This window comes from Leptosomus discolor, chromosome 13 (genome assembly GCF_034619465.1).
Source record: "Leptosomus discolor isolate bLepDis1 chromosome 13, bLepDis1.hap2, whole genome shotgun sequence".
NCBI lineage: Eukaryota > Metazoa > Chordata > Aves > Leptosomiformes > Leptosomidae > Leptosomus > Leptosomus discolor.
The window spans coordinates 18,285,576-18,307,399 of record NC_141403.1 but is presented as its reverse complement, the minus strand read 5'-3'; the positions used below and the strand labels follow the sequence as shown (position 1 = coordinate 18,307,399).

Below are 21,824 nucleotides of genomic sequence, written 5' to 3'. Positions count from 1 at the left end.
GGAAGACTAGGGATAATGTGTGGGCCCTCTCCAGGAGGAAATGGGAGACCTGGCTATGCTGGGAGAACGCTGAGGTACTATGACTTTTTTGCCTGTCTTAGCTGGCAAGTGCTCCAGCCCCAGTGCCCAAGTTGAAGAGGGCAAATGCAGGGGCTGGCAGAATGAAGAGCTGCCCACTGTAGGAGAGGATCAAGTTTGAGACCAACTAAGGAACCTGAAGGTGCATAAGTCCATGGGACCTGATGAGATGCATCTGTGGGTCCTGGGGGAACTGGTGGATGAAATTACTAAGCCACTATGCCTCATATTTGAGAAGTCATGTCAGTCTGGCAAAGTTGCTGATGACTGGAAAAGAGGAAACATAACCCCCATATTTAAAAAGGGAAAAAAGGAAAACCTGGGGAATTACGGGCCAGTCAGTCTCACCTCTGTGCCTGGCAAGATCATGGAGTGGATCCTCCTGGAAACTATGCTAGGGCACACGGAAAATAAGGAGGTGATTGGTGACAGCCAACCTGGCTTCACGAAGGGCAAATCATGCCTGACAAATTTGGTGGTCTGCCATGCTGGGGTTACAGTGTTGGTGGACAGGGGAAAAGCAAGTGACATTATCTACCTGGACTTGTGTAAGGCATTTGACACTGTCCCGCGCAACATCCTTGTCTCTAAACTGGAGAGACATGGATTTGATAGATGGACCACTCGGTGGATCAGGAATTGGCTGGATGGTCGCACTCAAAGAGTCACAGGCTTGATGTCCAAGTGGAGACCAGTGATGAGTGGCGTTCCTCAAGGGTCGGTATTGGCACCAGTGCTGTTTAACATCTTTGTCAGTGACATGGACAGTGGGATGGAGTGCACCCTCAGCAAGTTTGCTGATGACACCAAGCTGTGTGGTGCAGTCAACACACTGGAGGGAAGGGAGGCCATCCAGAGGGACCTGGACAGGCTGGAGAGGTGGGCCTGTGTGAACCTCATGAAGTTCGACAAGGCCAAGTGCACAGTCATGCACCTGGGTCAGGGCAATCCCAAGCACAGATACAGGCTGGGCGATGGGTGGATGGAGAGCAGTCCTGGGGAGAAGGACCTGGGGATGCTGGTAGATGAAAAACTGAATATGAGCCACCAATGTGTGCTCACAGCCCAGAGAGCTGATCTCATCCTGGGCTGCATCACCAGCAGCATGGCCAGCAGGTTGACGGAGGGGATTCTGCCCCTCTGCTCTGCTCTGGTCAGACCCCCCCTGCAGGGCTGTGTCCAGCTCTGGGGACCCCAGCACAAGACAGACACAGACCTGCTCCAGTAGGTCCAGAGGGGGCCATGAAGATGCTCAGGGGCTGGAGCAGCTCCCTGTGAGGACAGGCTGAGAGAGTTGGGGATGTTCAGCCTGGAGAAGAGAAGGCTCTGGGGAGACCTTGGAGCGGCCTTCAGTGCTGAAAGGGGCTGCAGGAAAGGTGGGGAGGGACTCTGGATCAGAGAGGGTGGTGATAGGACGAGGGGTAACGGTTTCAAACTGAAAGAGGGGAGATTTAGGTCAGATATTAGGAAGAAATTCTTCCCTGTGAGGGTGGTGAGGCCCTGGCACAGGCTGCCCAGAGAAGCTGTGGCTGCCCCCTCCCTGGAAGTGCTCAAGGCCAGGCTGGATGGGGGTGGGAGCAACCTGGTCTGGTGGAAGGTGTCCCTGCCCAGGGCAGGGGGTTGGAACTAGATGGTCTTTAAGGTCTCTTCCAACCCAAACCATTCTGTGACTCTATATTTTTATCTTCTTATTACTGGAAAGAGTACAGAAGAAAAGGCCATCAGCTGAAGACATTCCCTTTTCCATAAGAAGAGGGGAAACTCCCTGCAGCAATGCTCTATAGTAAAAAGGAAGTCCATGGTCTTTCACGCCAAATGACTCTATGCAAGGCAATGGAGATTTTGTGGACGAGGGTACTGACTACTCCTTGCTTATGTCTATTCTATAGATCATTTGGTGTGTAAGTATTTTGAGCACTGCAAAGAATATGAAGAGGCTAAATTTGTTATCTTTCCACTCTTCTCTGGGGAGCACTGTTTTGTTTTAATACTGGAAACCCTAATGTCTCCTCTTGAGTCAGTTAACCTCCCTCTTTTGGCAGCAGTACAGAACAGGGAACTGATCTGGGTTTTTTTAATGCTGGCTTTCTCCAGATTTTTGGCTGTGAAAGGGTCCTGGCATGATGAAATCATATATTGTTTTTTCCCTTGCAGAGATCTCCACCATATAGGACTATTGCATCTTCATTGGAATTTTACATTCTAGGTGCTTATTGAAAGTTTTTGATGGTATTTAAGGAATGGAAGGAGCACAGAAGACTCATGCAGCCCTCAGTGTCCTCACTAGATGAGAGACTATTGATGCCTTAGCCACTGTCATATCTCAGGGAAGTGCACTGACATCTTCAGTCTTGTATCAGGAGATTGGTAGACTGCTCAGTCAGCCTGAGAAGACTCCTAATTTTGCAGGCTTTTTCTGTAGAACTTGATGTGTTTACAGGAGTTTTCTAGCAGATGTGCAGATTAAAAATTTACTGGAGGAATAAAAGGCAATTGTTACTTATAACAGGTCAAGCAACAGTAATGACTACCAAGCAGAGAAAATGCTCTAGATTATTTATTGCTCATGCTTGAGACTGCCCACGGTACTGGTCTGACCACAGGGTACTATACAAAACATTACCCATGCCAGGTCTGTTGAGCTCCTCTCCCTGCTGGAGAGTGGACTTTTTGTGAACCCCAGTTCATAAGGGTCTACCAGTCCAGGTAGTTGCCCAAAGTAAGTAGGATCACATGTCTGTCTACAGGATGATTGCCTGTGTTGTCCCTCCATTCCACAAGCCCTTATCAACAGCTTCATGATAACAAGGAGTCTTTGTGATGTGTGGTCTCTATGGTGTTTTTCCTAGCATCTCATGTGTGAAATCACAATTTCAGTTGGCAGTGTCTTATGTGATCAGCATTTTAGTCTTAAGAACCCTTTGCACCGGGCTAAGATTTAAAAGGCCCATGAAATTGTCTGTTACTCCAATTTCACATCCCCTGAAGTATTTACCAGTTTGGCAAGATTCCAAAGCAGAAGGAAAGACAAGTGGTGCTGGAAGGTGTATAAATATTTTGAAACAAGCAAGACGTATGGCATTTTGTTTCCCTTTTCATACCAGGATTCAGAATAGTGAATACATTTGTATCAGTAGAAATCACATGGCCCTTCAGAGAACACTGAACACCAGCACAGTCATGCGTGACTACTGATGCATCCAGCTGAAAGGAAAGTCCTTCACTATTCTGTCTGGAAAAGAGCATCTGGAGTTACCAGTTCCAATTATCTGGCAGGTCTTCATTAGCAAGGGTCATTGCATTACATTTGAAAAGCAGAGAGGACACCAAATAATGGGCTCTGCTTGCCTAATGCTGTGGAGTGACTTACTGTCCTCTTCCCTCCCAAGGGCTTGGCCATCAGTTGTGAGAAAGTCATAGGGAAAGCTGCAGAGTAGAGTCACACAAGAAAGGGGAAACTACAGCCAGAGACTGCACTGTTCAGACAAGTGTAGGTTTTTTAAGAGGAAAATCACCAACTTGAAAGATATAAAGTTGTAAAGGAATAAACAAATCAGAAAATGGCAATTCAGCATTGCTGAGGATCTCTTCCAGCAACCAGCAAAGTTCAGCGTTTCCCACCTGACTGATTACTCAGAAGATATTCCTCAGGTGTTTTATTGTGGGTGCTGAGCCTACAAACGCTTGAATCTAGAAGCTCCTTAAATCCTAGCTGTCTCTTGTGTGTACCACAGGAAGAGGTCTGTGATACATGCTTACAGGATCTCTGCACAGCAGATGCCCACAACGGGAAAGCCAGGAGAATGGTTACTGTGTCACCATGCCAAAATCTGGAACATGGGGCAATGCCATGTGGACACATTCAAATGACGAAGCAGACAACCAGTCTTGCCTGGCCTTTTGGCTTGGACTGCATGGTGACACCGCTACTAGGGCTGGTGATGAGGGCACCCCTCGATGGTTCAGGAGAAAGCAGCCATCAGCCCAGGGTAAAAGGGAAGAGTGAGAAAAGAGCCCCAAAAGCCAAGGCGATAGGACGAGTAAGAGGAGGAAGCAGCCTTCCAGAGAAAAAGCAAGTAGTCATGATGCTCAGCTACAGAAAGGCTGGAAGATACTCAAGTAAGACCCTGTAGCAGCACCATCAACTTGAATTGAAAAGCGTAATGTCCCACACATGCAGTACGACCTCTTCTGTGACAATGTACTTGGGAAGTTTCCCTGTTTCTCATATACTGTATAGGAGAGAACGATTTGTTTGATCCTAGTCTTTATGACTTGTAAGAAAGTGGTTGGAGGGACTTCTTCAGACATGGTCTTAAAAAAACCCCACCTTTGCAATCATAACAGCAACAGCATTCTATTGAAATATTAATGCTTGAAGATATTAATCTTATACTCCAAAAGCCTTTCCACAAATTAAAAGCTGTGTTTTCTCCCAATGTGTATTTGTGAGATACATGGTTTCACATACTTGTTCAAGAATCATTCATATTGCTTTGTCTCACAGGGGAATAAAGTTTTTAAGGTTTGCTCCACCCTCGTTCCTCATTCATTTCCCATGAGAGAGGTGACTGGTACTCATAAGATGCAGTGGATTGGTATCAAACTGATTTCATGCCCACTACATTTTTGGCTGCAGTCATTTGTCTCTGGCGGGTGAATGGCAAGAGCTTCTTGCCAGTTCACTTTTCACAGGCGTTCCCTGGTCTAACCACAGTTTCGCTCAAAGAGTTCCATGACGAAACTAGGAAAGCTGCCAGGCTAAATCCTACAAGTACCCATCTAGCGTGGTGTCCTCCTTCCAAATACGGCTTTGGGAAATGGTGCAAAACACTCTACAATGATCAGATATGGGATGACTTGTTTTCCAACATAAACTCTTCCTACTCAGTAATATTTGGATATTTTATCCTAAGGCCAAAGTATAGGATTTGTAAGTCTCCCAGCAATAATTTCATTATTTATTTTCCCTAGTTCTTTATCTCCTCTCTATTTATATAAAGAAAAAAATTGTTTTAAATCTCACTAAATTATTAATTCTCATTATGTGAAAACATATTTTACAGTTCAATCAAATGTTTTATGAAAAGTATATCTTCCTATCTGTTCTGCATTTTCTTAATACAACTCCATGTCCCTTCTTCTTGCTTTATCACATAGACTGGAATTTCCTGATTATCTTTACTACTTTTAACTGTAACATTTTCTTAGTTCAGAAATCCCAGTCAGGCACTTTCCACACCTGTTTATAGCCTATCGGTAGTCATCAGAGCCATTAACTGCCATTGGATTTTAAATGAGCGTGTCATGTTGTATTTTTGTTAACGAAGTACACAATGAACAGAGAGAATTTACATGAGTTTTGCTCATAAAGCCCAGCTGACAGAGTTAATTTGGACCACAGGAAGGCGAACAAAAGGTTCATTGTGCCTCCCCCTCCTCCACCATCTCTCCCTGTGTAGTCTTCAATTTTTAAAAATACACTTTAACCTGTTAGCACATTGGCCAGAATCTCAGAACCACGGACTGTCTTTACAGTCCTCTCAACTTGACTAACTGGATTGTGTTTCATAAATGTTGTCTCTTTAGTTGCTCATTCATTTTTTTTTTCAAGTTACCAAGAAGTAAATGGAAAAAAAAAATGGCACTTTGGATAGCACTTTGGTAACCCACTTCTCCACATCAGTAACCCACTGCTTTTTGTTACATCTTTTGGAATGTGTAGGTTTGTAGCTACAAAGCATACGTAGGCAGTAGCAGCCAGCATCACTCAATAGATGGTGCCACCGCAACCAACCCTACCAGAGGGGCTGTGCACTTTGTTCTAGTCAAGACACAACGATTTTCATCACTACTAAAAATGTCCAGTGCTGGAACTTGGTTCATATTCTCCCTTAATCCAAAGAAATCAGGCACTTAATTTATTCCTTGAATGAAAAAATTAGATACAGGCAGGACATAATGATAAATACATTCTCACATACACATAAAAACCACATTCCTGAGCATCATCTGAAATATCAAATGTCAAGATGAACAAATTATTGGTTACTCTACTGCTACTACTAAATTTGAAAAATAGAATGGCACCTGACTTTAAAATCCAGCACATCAATATAAGCAATATTCCGTTTTCCAGCAAAGAAAGTTCTTTTCCATAAGGACTGAAAATGACTACTCAGTTGTTAATAGAACAAAATACTTCATACTGCAGAACTCAAACTTTGCAACGGCAGGCGCTCTGTAAACCAGCTTGCAGACAGACTGTTAATGAGGACCTTATCTTGATGCAGGTGAAGAGCCCGCATTTCAGGTAGAACCATCCTTCCCCCTTGGCATATTAATTTGAAACTAGATTAAATAATTCACCATTTTTTTCCCCCAAAGGAGTTAGACTAGAAATACTTTACAAGTATGCGAAAAACAACATCCTGTTTAACGAACTCACAAAGTAACGAGGTTTGACATGCCCTTCCAAATTTCATCAGGTCATCATTCAGAGGGGCTCTGAGTCACAGCCTGTACAAAACCTCCCAAGAGACCCTTCCTCTCTTAACTGGGTAGCACAAACGCTCTCTGTTCTCACAAAACTCGGCAGGGCGCAGTTCCACTCTGCAGTTTGCGTTCTGACAGTGAAACCGCATGAATCGCGTCTCTCGCCTGATGGGGTTTCTTCTGTTACTGGTCTGTGTGCTGGTTTTGGCTGGGATACAGTTAATTTCCTCCATAATAGCTAGTATGGGGCTGCGTTTTGGATTTGTGTTGAAAACTGTTGATAATACAGAGATGTTTTTGTTATTGCTGAGCAGCGCTGACACAGAGCCAAGGCCTGTTCTGCCCCTCACCCCACCCCAGCAGCGAGCGGGCTGGGGGTGCACGAGGAGTCGGGAGGGGACACAGCCGGGACAGCCGACCCCACTGACCGAAGGGACATCCCACACCGTACGCCATCACGCTCAGCACAGAAAGCTGGGGAAGAAGAAGGAAGGGGGGACGTTCAGTGATGGCGTTGGTCTTCCCAAGTCACCGTGAGGCGCGATGGAGCCCAGCGCTCCTGGAGATGGCTGCACCCCTGCCTGCGAAGGGACGTGGGGAACGGATTCCTTGTCTCGCTTCGCTGGTGGGCGGCTTTTGGTTTACCTGTTAAACCTGTCTTTATCTCGACCCACGAGTTTTATCAGTTTTACCCTTCTGATTCTCTCACCCATCCCACCAGAGGGGAGTGAGCGAGCGGCTGGGTGGGGCTGAGCTGCCAGCTGGGGTTAAAACGCGGCACTTTGTCACTTTCACTGTTTTACAAACCTCCCCGACATGCCCAATCCTGTCCTTTCAAAGCTGAGTCCTTAAAACAGAAGCAGCTGCACTCTTCTCAGCATTCCTCTTTGCACCTTTCCTAGACAAGCAGGACAGAGCACGTAGGAAGAGGACTGTTCCCTCTCTTTTGTTTCATATAGCCATCCTACTAACACACCCTACGTACCCCCTGAGCACTGCAAAATGAGAGATGAGTGAAGGTGCAATTTGTATCAAGAAAGCTTGACAGTATTAATTTGCAATTGGGGGGACAGAATCTTTTTAGAGGGCCTGAAGGTCAAAGATCAAGTGTCCAGCCATATACGTCTTCTAGATCTCAAGCTGTACCAGCAGTTTCTGTGACAATGAAAATGTCACCCTCAAATTAAAGAGTGAGTACAAATAAAATGTTTCCACTTACAACCTTTATGTATTCTTAAACCAGAGACTTCGCCCAGAAATGACAGCAAGTGCTGTGGAAGCTCTTTCAAGTGTTACTTTAAAGAACCATGTGGAGCATGAAAGAGCGAACTGCAAGTAGAACGAGAACACACAAAGCTCAGAACACGCTCAGCTTCTCCAAGTTAATTCCATCGGAAGCCTAAGCTGCAGCCTCCAAAAACATGAACGCATAAATTGTGATTATTGAGTTTCCTTCTCTAAGCTCGTTTACACAGCGCATCCCAGCTATGTCCCCTCTGTTTACGACAGGAGGAAAAGCTGTTAGTCTACCCTACAATGAACGACAAACCAAAAGACCCTGACAAGTATGTTTCTCTGGTTCCTTAATGACCATAAAGTCTTATTTACTTAACTATTTTATTTCAACTTCAGTTTTCCGACTATTCTAGCCCTACCGCTCTTCTACGGCGCAATACAAAAGTCATTACAGTTTTGCATTAAAAACAAAACAAAAACTTTCTTTAAGTTTTAATTAAATGTTCCTTTTGTTTAAGACTGAAGCCAACACACCAACTCTTCCCTTCAGAGGAAGTTTCCGGCATTAAACATCGAAAAGCACAAACGACAGCTTATGGATCCTGACCATCCCGTTCACTTTAAGGCGGACGAACAAGGACCTCATGCCCCCGCGCTGCAGCCAAGCCCCTCCGCCACCCCACTGCTACTGTTGACAGAGGGTCACAATCACGACAAACTTATCTCCACAGTTGCAGAGAAGCCGGCCGTTCTTTATTGCAGCACTGGGAAGCACGGGGGATAGCTCCTCCTAACGTGCTTCACAGTTACATCAAAAACTCAGCATTTTTATATCCTTTTTCTGCAAAGTCATGATCTTTTAACATATTTTAATCAGCATGCATGTTATGCCCACTATTAATTGATATTTAGAATGATTGGTCCACCCTATTATATAACTTTATTAATATTCCTATACAAATATAATCATTGGTTATTTTACTGATCAAAATCTCTGATATACCAAGTAGGATGGGGAGGATGTGAGAGTCTTCACAGCAACATTCCTTCGCTTCTTTGGTTTCACCACGTAAGAGAACTAGCTGAGAATGTACAATTTCACCCCTTGTACCTGTCTCCCTGCCCCCCCGTTCTGCGTTCTGCACAATGTCCCAACCCGCAGCAGCTCTAGCTGTGGCCACCTTCCTCAGGCCTGCGTCTGCTGTCTCTGAGCATCAGGGAGGTCTGGTTTATTTTTTACCATAACGTAAACTGATTGAATCAGGAAATAAGCCGTTAGTTGTTCATTAAAAACAATTAATCATCAATGAAAAGTAATTAGCTATTCAAAATTCAGATCCGATTGTCACACTACGGCTGCCGGGCACAGCACACGCTCCCTCGGGGAAGAGGCGGCGGGCGGCGGCCTCGGGCGCGCCAAGCGCCGGAGCGGGTGCGGCGGCCGGGCGCAGCACGCGGCTCCCCCGCCCAGTCCGCCTGCGCGCCTCCGCCGGCGGCGGCCCGGCCCCGCCCCGCCCCGCCCGCCCGGCGGCGGAAGCGGAGCAAACTCGTTCCGAGGTCGTCGCGCCGGGGCTCGCTTTCGCTTCCCGGCCCCCCCCCCCCCCGACCCGCGCTTGGTCCCACCCCCAGCGGCGCCACCGCCATCCCCCTCCCTTTCCGGGCCTCCACGGCGCCGCCGCTCCGGCCGGGGAAGGAGGAGGAGGAGGAGGAGCCGGGCGGGAGGCGGGCAGGGCCAGCGGGGGGAGCTCGCGGGCCGGGCGCTAGGTACCGCCGTTGCCGCCGCCGCCGCCATCGCTGCGGGACGGTTTCCGTCTCGTCGGCTTCCCAACATGGCAGCGGCGGCGGGAGGCAGCCGCGGAGCTCGCAGGCCGGTGTTGCTGGCGCCTCGCGGCAGCGGGGACCGGACCGTGTTTCTCTTCGACCGGCGCCGGGAGCAGGCGGATCCGGACGAGAAAGTGCTCAACTACGGCAAGGACAACTACCGCGGCTTCCGCAGCGCCGTCTGCCAGGTACGGGGGACGGGGAGGGCGGGAGGGCGAGCGCGGCGGGGCCGGCCGCGCCGTTAACGCTCCTCCGGTGAAGAGGGGCGGGGGGGCGGCCGAATGGCTTCACGCGACCCAGCCGCCGTCAAGGTTCTGCCCCCACGCGCCCGCGACCGGGCCTTTCGGCGCCGGGGGTGGCCGGTACGTGCCGCAGCCCCACGTGCGCGGGGACGCGCGAGGGGACCGGCGCCGGCGGCTCGCGCCCGGCCATTGGGCCTCCTCCGCCTCCCCGGGCCCGGGGCGGGGGCGCCGCGCCTGCCTCCTGCCCCCGAACTTTCTTCCGGGACAGGTGGGCGGCCGTCGAGCAGAGACCGGGCCCGCCGCGCTAAAAGCGCCCGTCCGGGATGGCGGGGAAGTGCGGCGGGAGCAGCCCCTGGCGGCGGGCGAGAAAGGAGCGGGCGGCCCGGGAGCTCCCCCGCGCGGGGAAGCGGCGTCCCCGGGCAGGGCGCAGCGCTGTGGAGGGCCGGAGCGGTGGCGGTTCTGCTGTCCAAGGTGGCGGCGGTAAGCGCCGGGCGTTTCCCGCCTTGAGCCGTGTGGGTTTCCGCCCGAAGTCCGCGGCGGCGGCGGCTGCCATTTAAAGGCTTTACCTGGCCGGTGCTTTGCCGCCTCGTGTGTCCCCTCAGTTCTCTTCCCTGTCGTTGTGCCAGACAAGAACTTGCTTTGTCTCCAGATCTCTCGGAGGTGGAGATTTCTTTCCACGTCCGGGCTGTTTACTTTAGTTTGCTAGAGATAGCATTAGGCATCGCCCACGTTCTGTCATGGTTTCGTTTTCTGAGGGAGGAGTAAATGCCATGAGCCTGTTAGCTGCCTGCCTGTGTTTTAGTTGTGAAAGCACGGGAAAATCAACTGTGAATTGTGCACTAATTTGCTAAAACATTCTGGTTTGGTTTCTTTATCGGTGTAATTTGCACTTTATTCTCTAGGATATAAACTGTTCGAGGAGATTGGTTTGTGCTCTGTCTAGACAGTGTTTAATATAATGGTTTCCTACTGCGATGGGAGCGCTGGGTTGTCACTGCCAGCAGGGATAGCTGTCACACATGACTGCCACCTCCTTGCACAGCTCTGCTTCAGTGTTCAAAATGGCATGTCCGTACTCTGTCAGGGGCACTGGATCTGTGCTGCTTGTGGTGCTGCTGCTCAGCAGTAGCTTGGCTGCGGAGGGTTAGCACAGCCCCCTGAAGTTCAGATGACTGGAAGAAGCAAGTAACTGAGTGGAATAAAGAGATCCATACACTTTATGTGGTGTAACGTTCTCAGAAGTGTCACAGTGGGTGGGTTCATGGCCTTCTGAGAACCAACGGCTTCCTTGATGGACCATCATTGTAGAGTTTGTGTCTCCTGCGAGTAATTGTTTGAGAATTGAGTGACTTCCTCCGAGAGACGTCTTGGCGGATCCCGTCTCAACTGTACTGAAGGGGTGAATTGCAAGGATGCTTCGTATTTTTGGTATTCAGGGCAAATATGTTGGTGATTAACCCCTGTTAGCTTTTGTAGTTACCTGACGGGCTGAGGTTAACGCTATTTTGCAACTCATTACAGACAAGGCAGTCTTTCTTTTTGTGGCTTTTTTATATATGCTGCGCACTCTGGCAACTTCTGTTGCCGTGCGTCCTCATGGTGTTCAGTAGTTCACAGAGCTTTAGGCGTATTTGCAGTCCTATGCAGAAATAAGCCATCATCACAAGATGTGACAAATCTCGGGCACAAACAGCTTCAGGGGTTTCTTATCTCAAAAACGTGTTGATGCGGCGGAGTTGGTGGTACTTTGGTGGCGTTGGGCAGACCTCTCGGGTGTGCAGCGTAGCATTTGGAAAGTCTGGGGCTGCGAAGCAGAACTTGGTGTGTTTGGATTTGGTGCCTGTGAAAGTAAAATTTTCAGGTATAGTTTCTTACCATGTCAACACCATAATCCTTATCACCAGTCCTGGTGGCTGATTTGGGTGTTAAGGATAATAGAGGTGACATTCTAAACAAACTTGTGCAGCAAGAACGCCGGATGATCGTTCCCTTAGAGAAAGGCCCTCTCCAGTAATGTGTTGGATGTTTGCGAGTCCAGTCAGAGCTGCCTCTGTCACAGCTCGTTTCAGGGTGGTGACTCTCTGCACCTTGGAGTTTTCGTTGTCTTACATACGGGACATCTAACTCCAAAAGCACTCTGAGAGAGGTGGTTTGACATGACCAGTGAAAGCTGGACAGGCTGAGGTCTGGGAAGTTAAATGTCTGGTGTGTCCCACACCAACAGCATAGGGCTTCTCGTTCGGCTTCTGGCGTCTCGGTGCCCCTGGGAGTTTCGCGCATTGTTTGTGTTTCTCTCTGTGTTGTGCTCACGCGTGCCAAATTTCTGGCATCTTGAAACTTGCAACTAACTACTTTCAGGAAAAATGTGATGAATGGGTTCACTCACCTGTTTGGGACAGAATTTCCCCACTTTATTGTGCTGCAGATGTGTCGGGGAACTGATGGAAGTTCAGGAGGAAAGATTCTTTTGGTAAGCAAGTTTTGAATTGCTCCGACTAAGCTGCAGTGGAATGTTGTATTCGCTTCTCTCCAATTAAAGCCATTAGAGACCACCTGAGTGTGGGATCAGGCAAACACTGCATATCTAGCAGTGTGGTTGCCGTGGATGTCCTGTCCGGTGGCTCAGCCTCAGCCCAGGCTCAGCTCTGCGTTGACTTTCCTCGGCAGTTTTGTTGTGCAACTGAGTGATTCCCCTGTGGTGGCAAAGGTGCACATAGAGTTTCCAGTCTGCCAGCTGGGCGGTGGGGGTGGTAACGTCTGACAAGGGCGGCAGAAATATTAAGCTGTTGGAACTATTTCTGCTGTGAATGTCTTCCTTCGGCATAAGAGGAGGATTCCTTGGGATATAACTGGGTACGTAGGAGTCAAAGGAGAATTCAATCTTGAAAAAGTAATGACATTGAACCTGACTGTGATACGTGATGATTCTGAGTTGAAACTACTTGAATGCCTGAAGGCATGGTCTTAGGCTGCTGCTTCTGAGGCTTACTTTTTTTCATAATGCAGAAAGTATTTTCCTGTTTGTGTAGCAAAAGAACTGATTCTTGAGACAAGAGATTCAGCCACTGAGACGTCGATTTAGGACCTGGTTCATGTCCTCTCTGTCTGTTGTCATATAAAATATTCCTCCATTAGTATTAAAACATTCATTATTATTTTTTGAAACCTTTGTTTATTTTTTTGGAAGCAAGTATTTGTTGTCACCTTATGACGTTTCTTTTACTGTCCCCTAACAAGTTAATGCTTGGCAGTGTGGTTGGATGTGGCTTTGTATATTGACAAATTAGCCTTTCCTTCTGAGTGTGTGTGGGGGAAAGATTGATTTATTTTTTTTTTTTTTTTTTTAATAATCCTATAAAAGAAGCTGGAGCGTATAGTCTTCATTCTTCTTCCTTGCAGTGATCAATCCTAAAGCGGAAACCTCTTAATTAAAAATTATCTGTTAGCTTGATTATTTCATTTGAGCACTGTTGAGCGTATGTGGAGCAGTCATTTCATTTCAGTCCTCATAGCCATGAAGTTGTAAGGTGAAGAAGTGAATTAAATGTGGAGTTTCACCTCTTCTTGGGAAGAGGCGTATTGCTTGTACACCTTCCTGTTGTCCTCGGTTAGGTGGATGCCCTGCTGCTAGTCCTGATGTCTAGAGTATAACTGGAAAACATTTACCTGCGGGGAGCAGAATGGAGCTGAACTGTGTTGGCAGCTAATCCTGGATCCCTTGCTCACCTTGTCCAGGTACACAGCAAAGCACTTCAGTTTGCTGCTAAGCTGGCACTTAGGGAGGTTGCGCTCCTTTTTAGAGCAGAAGGGCGTCTGTGCTGAAAACTGCACTGAAGTTTTGCGGTGTGAAGGGATTTTTGAGAGGCTTTGAGGTGAAGAACCAGTCTGAAGAGAGCTAATGATACTAAAATTAGTGTTGGTACTTAAATAGGAGTTGAACACATTTGTAAATGCTTCTTTAATTCTTTTGAAACTTTTCGTCATTGTTGCGACCTCCCTGTTTGAAGAAGTAGATAGGAAGTGTAGATCTGTAATCTGTATGGAAAGTGACTATCTGTAATTTAAATAAATGCTCAAAATTCAGGCATCGTAATAAACCAAAATATTTTTCTTTTAGTCTTTTGTTGCATCTTTTGTTGAGCTTCCTGTTGTATCCTAACAGTCTACCTACTATTTAAACAGATTGTTTTCCAAGTTGACTAAAATAAATTCCAGTGTATTGATAAGCTAAGAGGCAAAAAAGGATGTTCATCAAGGGGGAGTATGGAAAAGAAATATAGCTGTGGTGGAAACTCAAGAAATAAGTGTAATTTATTTTTGTGTGTGTGAATATTTGGTTGCCAATTCCTAATAAGTAAAGGATAATGAAATTATTTGTGATCAATGAAAAAATATTAGCAACTTCTTCTGTTTGTATCACCAGAGGGTAACTCTTAACTATTTGCTAATTTGTATGAATGACCTTCATATTATCTAGCTGTATGAATAATTAAGAGACATGATATGAGTATCACAGGATCCATGTTCACTACTGAAAGATAGTTCTTGGTTTGAAAAATCTGTGAGTTGAGAATAAAATCATTTTCCTTAAGTGTGTTTTATAGTTTCCTGCATTGGTTGATCTAAGAGATTTCTCTCACTTTGGCCTGATAATTCTTTGTAATGTGGCATAAAGCAGGGTAGATAACTGGTAAATGTGTATCTTTCGGGTGATAAATTGGCAAATAGCATGGGACATTCAGTTCATCACATGCAAAGTTACAGAAGGCTACGGGCCTCTCGGGGTTGGGATGTGGCATTTGGGTTCCTCTTTTAGATTCCTGAACAGGTTCCTGCAAAGGAGGAAAGTGTGAAATACTCAAAGCTTTTTATCGCGTTAGGCAGCTGCAGTATGTAGTTGGGGTTTGTGAAAATGGGTAGCTATAAAGGACAGCACTGAAAATCCGGTGCCAGATTTCTTTACATTTAACTGCTACAGTTCAGGTCCCCTTTAAGAGGTTTGCATTGGCAATACACTCCTATTAGCCAGGCAGTCATTTCTGGGCTAGGTGCCACTTCGTGGAAGGTGGCTGCTTGGTTGTTAGGTCTCCTTTATCCCTTGGTTGCGTCACCAAGCTCTGAGGCCAGTTCTTCACATCATTCTCATGCGCCTGCCTGCTGGGAACGGTTGCTGTAGGAGGAGACAGAGCATTTTAAAGGTGGGAAACAACTGCTTGTGTTGGAAAAGTTTGGATTGCAAGGGGTTAAATATCTTCTCTAAAGATATTGTAGTTTGGGTTTCACTGTCTTACATCTGCCATATGTGAGACTATTCCATTCTTTAGTTTGGAAAGGGAGCACCAGAAGTTATTATTTTGTGGTAATAGACTGGAAGACCACTGGAAGCAGACCAGTGATTCTGTGACTACAGTGTGTTATTTCTCCTTCACTTACCACTTCAAGCCTATCCATGCTGTTGCAAGCTGTGGTGGTGTACACACAAAGTTGAACGTTTGGTTGTTGAACACCTTTTCCAAGGCAGATGGTAAATCCAGAAGTGAAATACATGTTGACTTCATCTTAAGTGTTCTGGTTGGCGTAGTGGCCAGGTAAGCCTCCCAGTGTGTGTTCAGATTAAATAACAAAATGTACTTTGGGGCTTATGTGTTAATATGTGAAAGAGAAAAGAAACAGGCCTGTTTGAAGGAGTCTCAGCTGCTGAGGAGTTGTATGTGATTTGTGGGCTTCGGTTTTGTTTTGAGGAATTTTTTTTTTTTTTAAAGAAAACCTGTGACTGAAGCAAGTATATAAATTGAACCTTGCTTCTCGATTTGGATTTAAGGGTTAGAGACATCACAATTCATTCACACACATTCACCTCAACAGCCTCACAGGCTGAGCCTCCAGCTTATAAAGATTTCTTTTATTTGAACAAAGACAGCTTTTTGGCTTTTGTATCATTTCATAGGTATAATAGCTGACATCCTGCTACAGGCAAAACAGAATTTTTCTTAATTTATTAACTTACTGCTAATTAACACAAACTTTTGATTATTGATTGAGGGGGCAATTAAACAAACACTTAGGGAGATGCCTTTCCTCCCCCTTCTCCAAGCTGATCTTCTGCCATACACCTCTCTTCCCTCATTCCTAGTCTAAGCTTCCTTTGTTCTCCTTGTGTGCAGCGCTTGGTCAATCCCAATTCCTTTGGTGAGGCAACAGGCGGTGTGAGAGGTCAGGGCCCTGTGGCAGGGTTTCCCTCTGCTGCTGCTCCTCCTGAATGCTCTTTATTGGTTTTTTTCTGCTCTAATGGGTTGTCCACAGGCCACAGCTTGCGGGGGTGGGGGGAGTAGGAGGACAGAGAGGTGAAATTCCCTGCCCTGACATGGATCCGCCATGGGCCTCAGCACCTTTGGGGCCATCCCTGCTCTGGCATGGAGCACCTACTTTCATTGTGTCTCCAGTGCGGTCCCTAGCAGTATCTCCTCTGATGCATCTCTTCTGTTGCTTCTCATTTGTCTCCTCTATTTCTTTGCCAATATGTCTGAGCAGAAGCACCACGTGCCCTTCTGGTTGGAATTTTGTCGCACGGTGGGTTATTTCTATCCGTTTGAGAGCCGCTTGGCACTGGCTGTGACTGGCTTAGGGCAGTTCATGGCCTCCTCCCGCACTGGTCACCCCTACAGCTCTCTGATACCAAAACCCTGCAGTGTACACTCAGTACACCTCCAAGTGTGGCTTAGCAAACAATTTCAATGGCTTTTAGTGAACAGCTGTGGTTGTTTTCCCAGAATATTAAAAATTTGGGTCATTGAGAAAATCTCTACTTTTTTCTCTTTTGCATGCGTATAACTGCTCATCTTTGTAACAGTCTGACTTTTGCATTTGTATGTAGGATGATATATAACCAATAGCTCAGGAATCCTTGTCTTTTCACATATCTACCTCTTCTTTAGAGAACATACAACTATTATTATTGTTTTCTGCTAGACTGTGGATTAATTTGTAGCTTGTCTCCATTTTTCCTTTAAAAAAATAAAAGAAACCCAGTCTTTCTGCTTAGCTGTTTTAACACAATAACCTCCAAACATGCTTTCGTTGTGGATGTGCAGAGGCATTTCTGAGTATAGTGACTCTGTTGTACTCTTAGAGATTTTGATGACATTGAAAGCTAGATAATGAGTATGCATCTGGACAATTTGCAAAAGAATAACCAACAGATTTATAATCTGAACGTACTGCTAGGTTGTCACGTGAACCTTCTGAAGTCAAGAATTGGCTACATCTTTAGTGCTTATTTGGAAAAAGGCACAATGCTAGGCTGAAAGGGGCTCAGCGGTGAAACCTGAACTTTGTATCAAGTCAACAAAAGATACCGTGGTGTCTCGTACATGCGAGAAATGAAACAGTGGACCAAACGTCGTTTATCAGAATCAGATGAAACATCATCAGCTGTTCAAGTAAATTACCCAGTAGGTTCACTTTAATTCAGGGATGACCAGCTCACCTTCCTGGAGACCACATTCGCGTAATGGGACAACTGTGCAGCCACCTCACCGCTACCTGGCATAGTGGGAAGAGACGGGGGCTGGGATAACTGAGAGCATAGAACAGAGGGGAGAAGTAAAACAAATCGTTCTTGTGAACAAGTGAAGCTTTCAAACTGAGCTGGCTGAAGTTTACAAAGGATGCAGCCTCTTAGATTCTGGCATGGCCCAGAAAAAGAGGTTATCTGCAGTTAGGGCTGCCAAACTTGGTCCATGAACCTGCCTAGTAGCTTATCTTGAAATGGCAACTGTGTGGAGTGAAGTGGAAAGGACCTGCTGCCAGTAGATTAGAGGAACGCTGGGCTCGCCCAGGAAATGCAGCCTGCCGGGCTGTGACGGTTGGCTTAGTGAAGGCTCTCCCTTGGGACGGGGCGGGGGGAGAGGACCAGGAGGAGGAGGAGGCTGCCCCTGCTCTGTTAGGAGACCGCAGTCTTGTGCATGCACTGCCTCATCCTGACTTCTTGCTGCCTTACAGTAGATACTGCACTCCTCATCAGGTTCTGAGAGCAGAAGAGATTGTAGGAGGCGGAGGAAACAGGGAAGCTGTAATTATACCTGGAGGGAAAAGATGTTTATCTGTGCTTTCAAATGTAAAACTCTCCCGTTATTCTGTATTAACTGTTAACCTTGAGTGGCACAGTAGGATGATAGTTTCATAGTATCCATATTTCTTATTGCTTATTTTCCTTGCTCTGAGCAATTTTTTTTTCCTGCACAGGCTTGCTATGTGGAAATTTGTGTAGTGTGAGAGGTTAAGTTGAAGTGATCTGAATGTAGAAGAGTTTAAAAGAAATAATTGCTCCAGAATCTGAACATCAATTTATTCATGTCATCTCTGTTGGTTTCACTTGCACCAAGTGCTTTGAGAAATTTGACAATTTTGATAATTTTGCTGATGGATGCTAAATGTATCTTTAACATAGTGGCAACTTGGGAGAAGGTAACTGAAAGATGGAAAGCAGGCTTCTAGTGAAACCTTAAGCAGTGTTAAGATATTTTTGTGAGTCTGAGTACTATGGATGGAAAGAAAGAGGTATGGGAAATGATGGAGGCAAGCTGCTACGGGGAATGCAAGAGCTTCAGGGAAGAATCTAGCTAAAAGTGCAGAAAACACTTGTCAGAGTCACAACCGTAGGACTGAAGGGGTTGATGGAGTTAAGACCAGAGTTGACTTTTGCTTGAGTTTCAAACACCTGGAAAGGCAGGAGAGAATGCAGAAATTTAGTTTATTATTGCGAGAAAGGGATTAGTGTTGGACGTCAGGGTGCAAAAATGAGGGCAGGTGTAGAAGCATAGAAATATACGTAGAAAACAGGATAAACAGTCCAAAGTCACAGAAGCATGTTCAAAAGTTGGAGACAGCAGAGTGGCAAAGATTGTTTAGGTTCCGAAGAACATACTTCAGTTTTTTAATGGTAAAGGATTTTCTAATTCTAATACTGATTTTTATTTTTTTAAATGTATGATATAATTGGAGAAAAAAGACTTTAATGTAAATCCAACATTAAGAAATATTTGGTTGGTTGAGTGTCCCAAAAAAGTGCGGTTAAATATGGGACACCCTCCAGATCATGACTATTGCTGCTGTTGTACAGTCTGAAGTAGAACTGTTCAGTCTTGTTCCTCAGCCTTCAAGGGATTACCCGTAAGACAGTTCCTCCTCCTTACAATACCTGTTGCTAGCTAAAACATATTTTAAGCAGGTGAAAAAACAAGTACTGGCTCTAGTACAGACAGTTTTGGCTAAGTTGAGAAAGCAAAAGTTAAGTTCTGGAATTAAACTGTGTTCTGAGTTAATACGGGGAAAAATACTTGGTCACTTCTCAGTAATTTGTGGCAAAGTGAATAGAAATACCACGATTGTTTGGGTTTTTTTCATTTATCTGAATACTCTATGGAGTACTTAGTTACCATAACTGAATAATCTCCAATTTTTGTAGGCATTTGGCATAGCTACTGATGAAGTCTTTGTTATCACCACAACAAACAGGAAGGAAATTACAGAAGACAACTTTGGTAAGCGTCTTAGATGGCAAAAAGACTAGAGCTGTTTCTTACATTGTTTGTAAAGACCGCACAATGATTGTTTATACTCTGACGTGCAACGATTAGCTGGAAGTACAAATCCTGTAATAGTTTGCCAAGAATTGTTACAAAACTGACTTTCACAAACAAGCTTTTAACAACGACTCATTCACAGTTGTGATGACAGTTCTACAAGGTAATTTTTTTACCTTCCATCACAAATTCTGTAAATGATAGGGGAAAATGGCATGTAAATAGCTGTCACCTGAAAAAACTTGCATTACTAAGCTTGCAAACATGAAAAGATTTTAAATTAAATGTTGTTGCGAGGATGCTGTGCAGTCAAGGCCTAGGAAAATGTAGAGGTCAGCTGAGGGTAAACCTGTACTAGTTTTGAGACAAGAAGTTGCCTGGTGCAGTGCTCTTCAATATACTTTTGTCTTCACTGCAGGTGAGCTTGTTCAGGATGGAGTTACGTTGTATCTGCTACAGTCAGTTGATCAAATGCTGCTTTCGGCAACCAAGGAGCGAATTGACTTCCTGCCCCACTACGATACCCTTGTCAAAAGCGGCATGTACGAGTACTATGCCAGCGAAGGGCAAAATCCTTTGCGTAAGTACTTGCCAGCGTACTCTTGTATAAATGATATTTGTATGAATGTGGTGTGGTTATGAGAAATTTAACTTTTAGTTACAGCTGGTGAAAAAATATGGTCTTAACTGTAAAAGAAAAATGAACTATGTTCTTCATATAAATGTTTCTTTTTAAAAATTACTTAATATGGCTTTATAAGAATCCAGATTTACAGAGGTACCTCCTCAAACACATCTTTGACTGTTGAATATTTTAGAAGTAAATTGACTTTAGTCTTGATAATTATCTTGTGGATGTCATCCAGACAGGTCAGCATTTGTGTTAGCAGGTTTTTGTCTCCTGTACTTGCAATGGACTTTGTGTTTGGATTTGGTGAACAGTTTTTGTATGAGCTACTGCAAAATATTGTCAGGTCTCCCATCTGTGGTTCTACAGGGCTTAACTTACCAACTTGAGCAAGTATTTCTTTAAAAAGATGCTGCTTTAGCTTTTGTCTAACTGATGTATTAAATATGTATCCAGCATTTCATATTGTTTCATTGAAAGAAATTAATTTCTTAATTATTTGTGTTTATGGCTTCTCTGAAAATGCAGTCTGTGGCTATGCTTACTTTTTAAGTATGTACATTTTAGGTACAGCAGGCTCTAAACTGTACAGACAAAATGCAAACATCAAGACTCAAGTGATTTCTGTTTCAAAATAATCTCAACAATGTCTATAAATAGCAACTGTATTTTTAAGTACCGGTCTCCTCTTGCCCCCTCCCTCTTTCTGCACTTCATTTGTTCCCCGCCCCAGCAAAGACACTGTTTTGGTTCAGGTTTGGGGGCATTGTGCTCAAAGTGCACTGATAGTTTGGTCAGTGATATGTTTATCTCTGTGCACAGGAATCGCTGTATTAGACACACAAAGCTTTCTGCCTAGATCTGTACCTTGTTCCTACCAGCAGCCAATATCAGATACCTGAGGAATAGTAGGAGAACAGAAAAGCCGCGCAGGAGTGCAGTGAAAGTGATTTGGGGACTTTTGAGTTCATGTCTATGCACTGCTCTTTTCCATGAACTTGTCCAGTTACTTTCTGAACCACATAACATCTTCATCATTCATAATGTTTTGTGGTATTCAGTCCCTAGTTTAATTGCACGTGATGTGAAGTGCCATATCTTTTTGTATATGTTGAACTAATTACCGTTTTTATCACCTCCTTACCCTACTTTATATGCTGGGAGATATCATAAAGCATTGCTGGCAGATTGGCTGACCTGGTGAGTCATGCTTTGAACTAACAAACTTGGGGTTGGGGTGCAAAGCCATGACAGTAGTGTACTCACAAGCACCAGGGTGGATGAGCGCACCTACTGGAGTAGTGAGCAATGACCCTGCCCCTCCAAAAAGGTTCCACCAAAAAGGTGAGAGAGTCAGCAGTCCAACTGAAACGTCTCTGTGCCAACGCACACAACTTGGATAACAAACAGGAGGAGCCGGACGCCACTGTACAGCTGGAAAGCTGTGATCCGATCGCTGTCACTGGAACTTGGTGGAGTGACTCACGTGACTGGAGTGCTGCAAGTGATGTTCAGGAGGGACGGGCAAGAAAGAAAAGGCGGGGGGTTGCCCTCTACTTTAAAAAATGGATTGACTGCACAGAGCTGTCTTTGAAAAAAAAAAAAAGAAAAAAAAAAAGCGCAGTGTACAACTTGAGAGCTTGTCAGTGAAAATTAGAGACCAGGAAGGGAAACCTCGTGGTTCATGTTTACTACAGGCCACCTGATCAGGGGGAGGATGACGATGGAGTGTTCTTACTT

At 45.4% G+C, this 21,824-nt stretch overlaps 1 protein-coding gene across 1 annotated transcript in view; it reads left to right on the top strand.

Moving 5' to 3' along the window:
- Positions 1 to 9,623: 9,623 nt before the first annotated feature.
- The window catches only part of SMCHD1 (structural maintenance of chromosomes flexible hinge domain containing 1), a 76,565-nt gene continuing 64,364 nt past the window's right edge, over positions 9,624 to 21,824 (top strand). Inside the window, exons 1-3 of the mRNA XM_086472749.1 lie at positions 9,624 to 9,818; positions 19,339 to 19,414; positions 19,875 to 20,036. Coding sequence (XP_086328875.1) covers positions 9,639 to 9,818; positions 19,339 to 19,414; positions 19,875 to 20,036 — 418 coding nt within the window. The 5' untranslated portion in view covers positions 9,624 to 9,638. The remainder of the gene's footprint in view (positions 9,819 to 19,338; positions 19,415 to 19,874; positions 20,037 to 21,824) is intronic.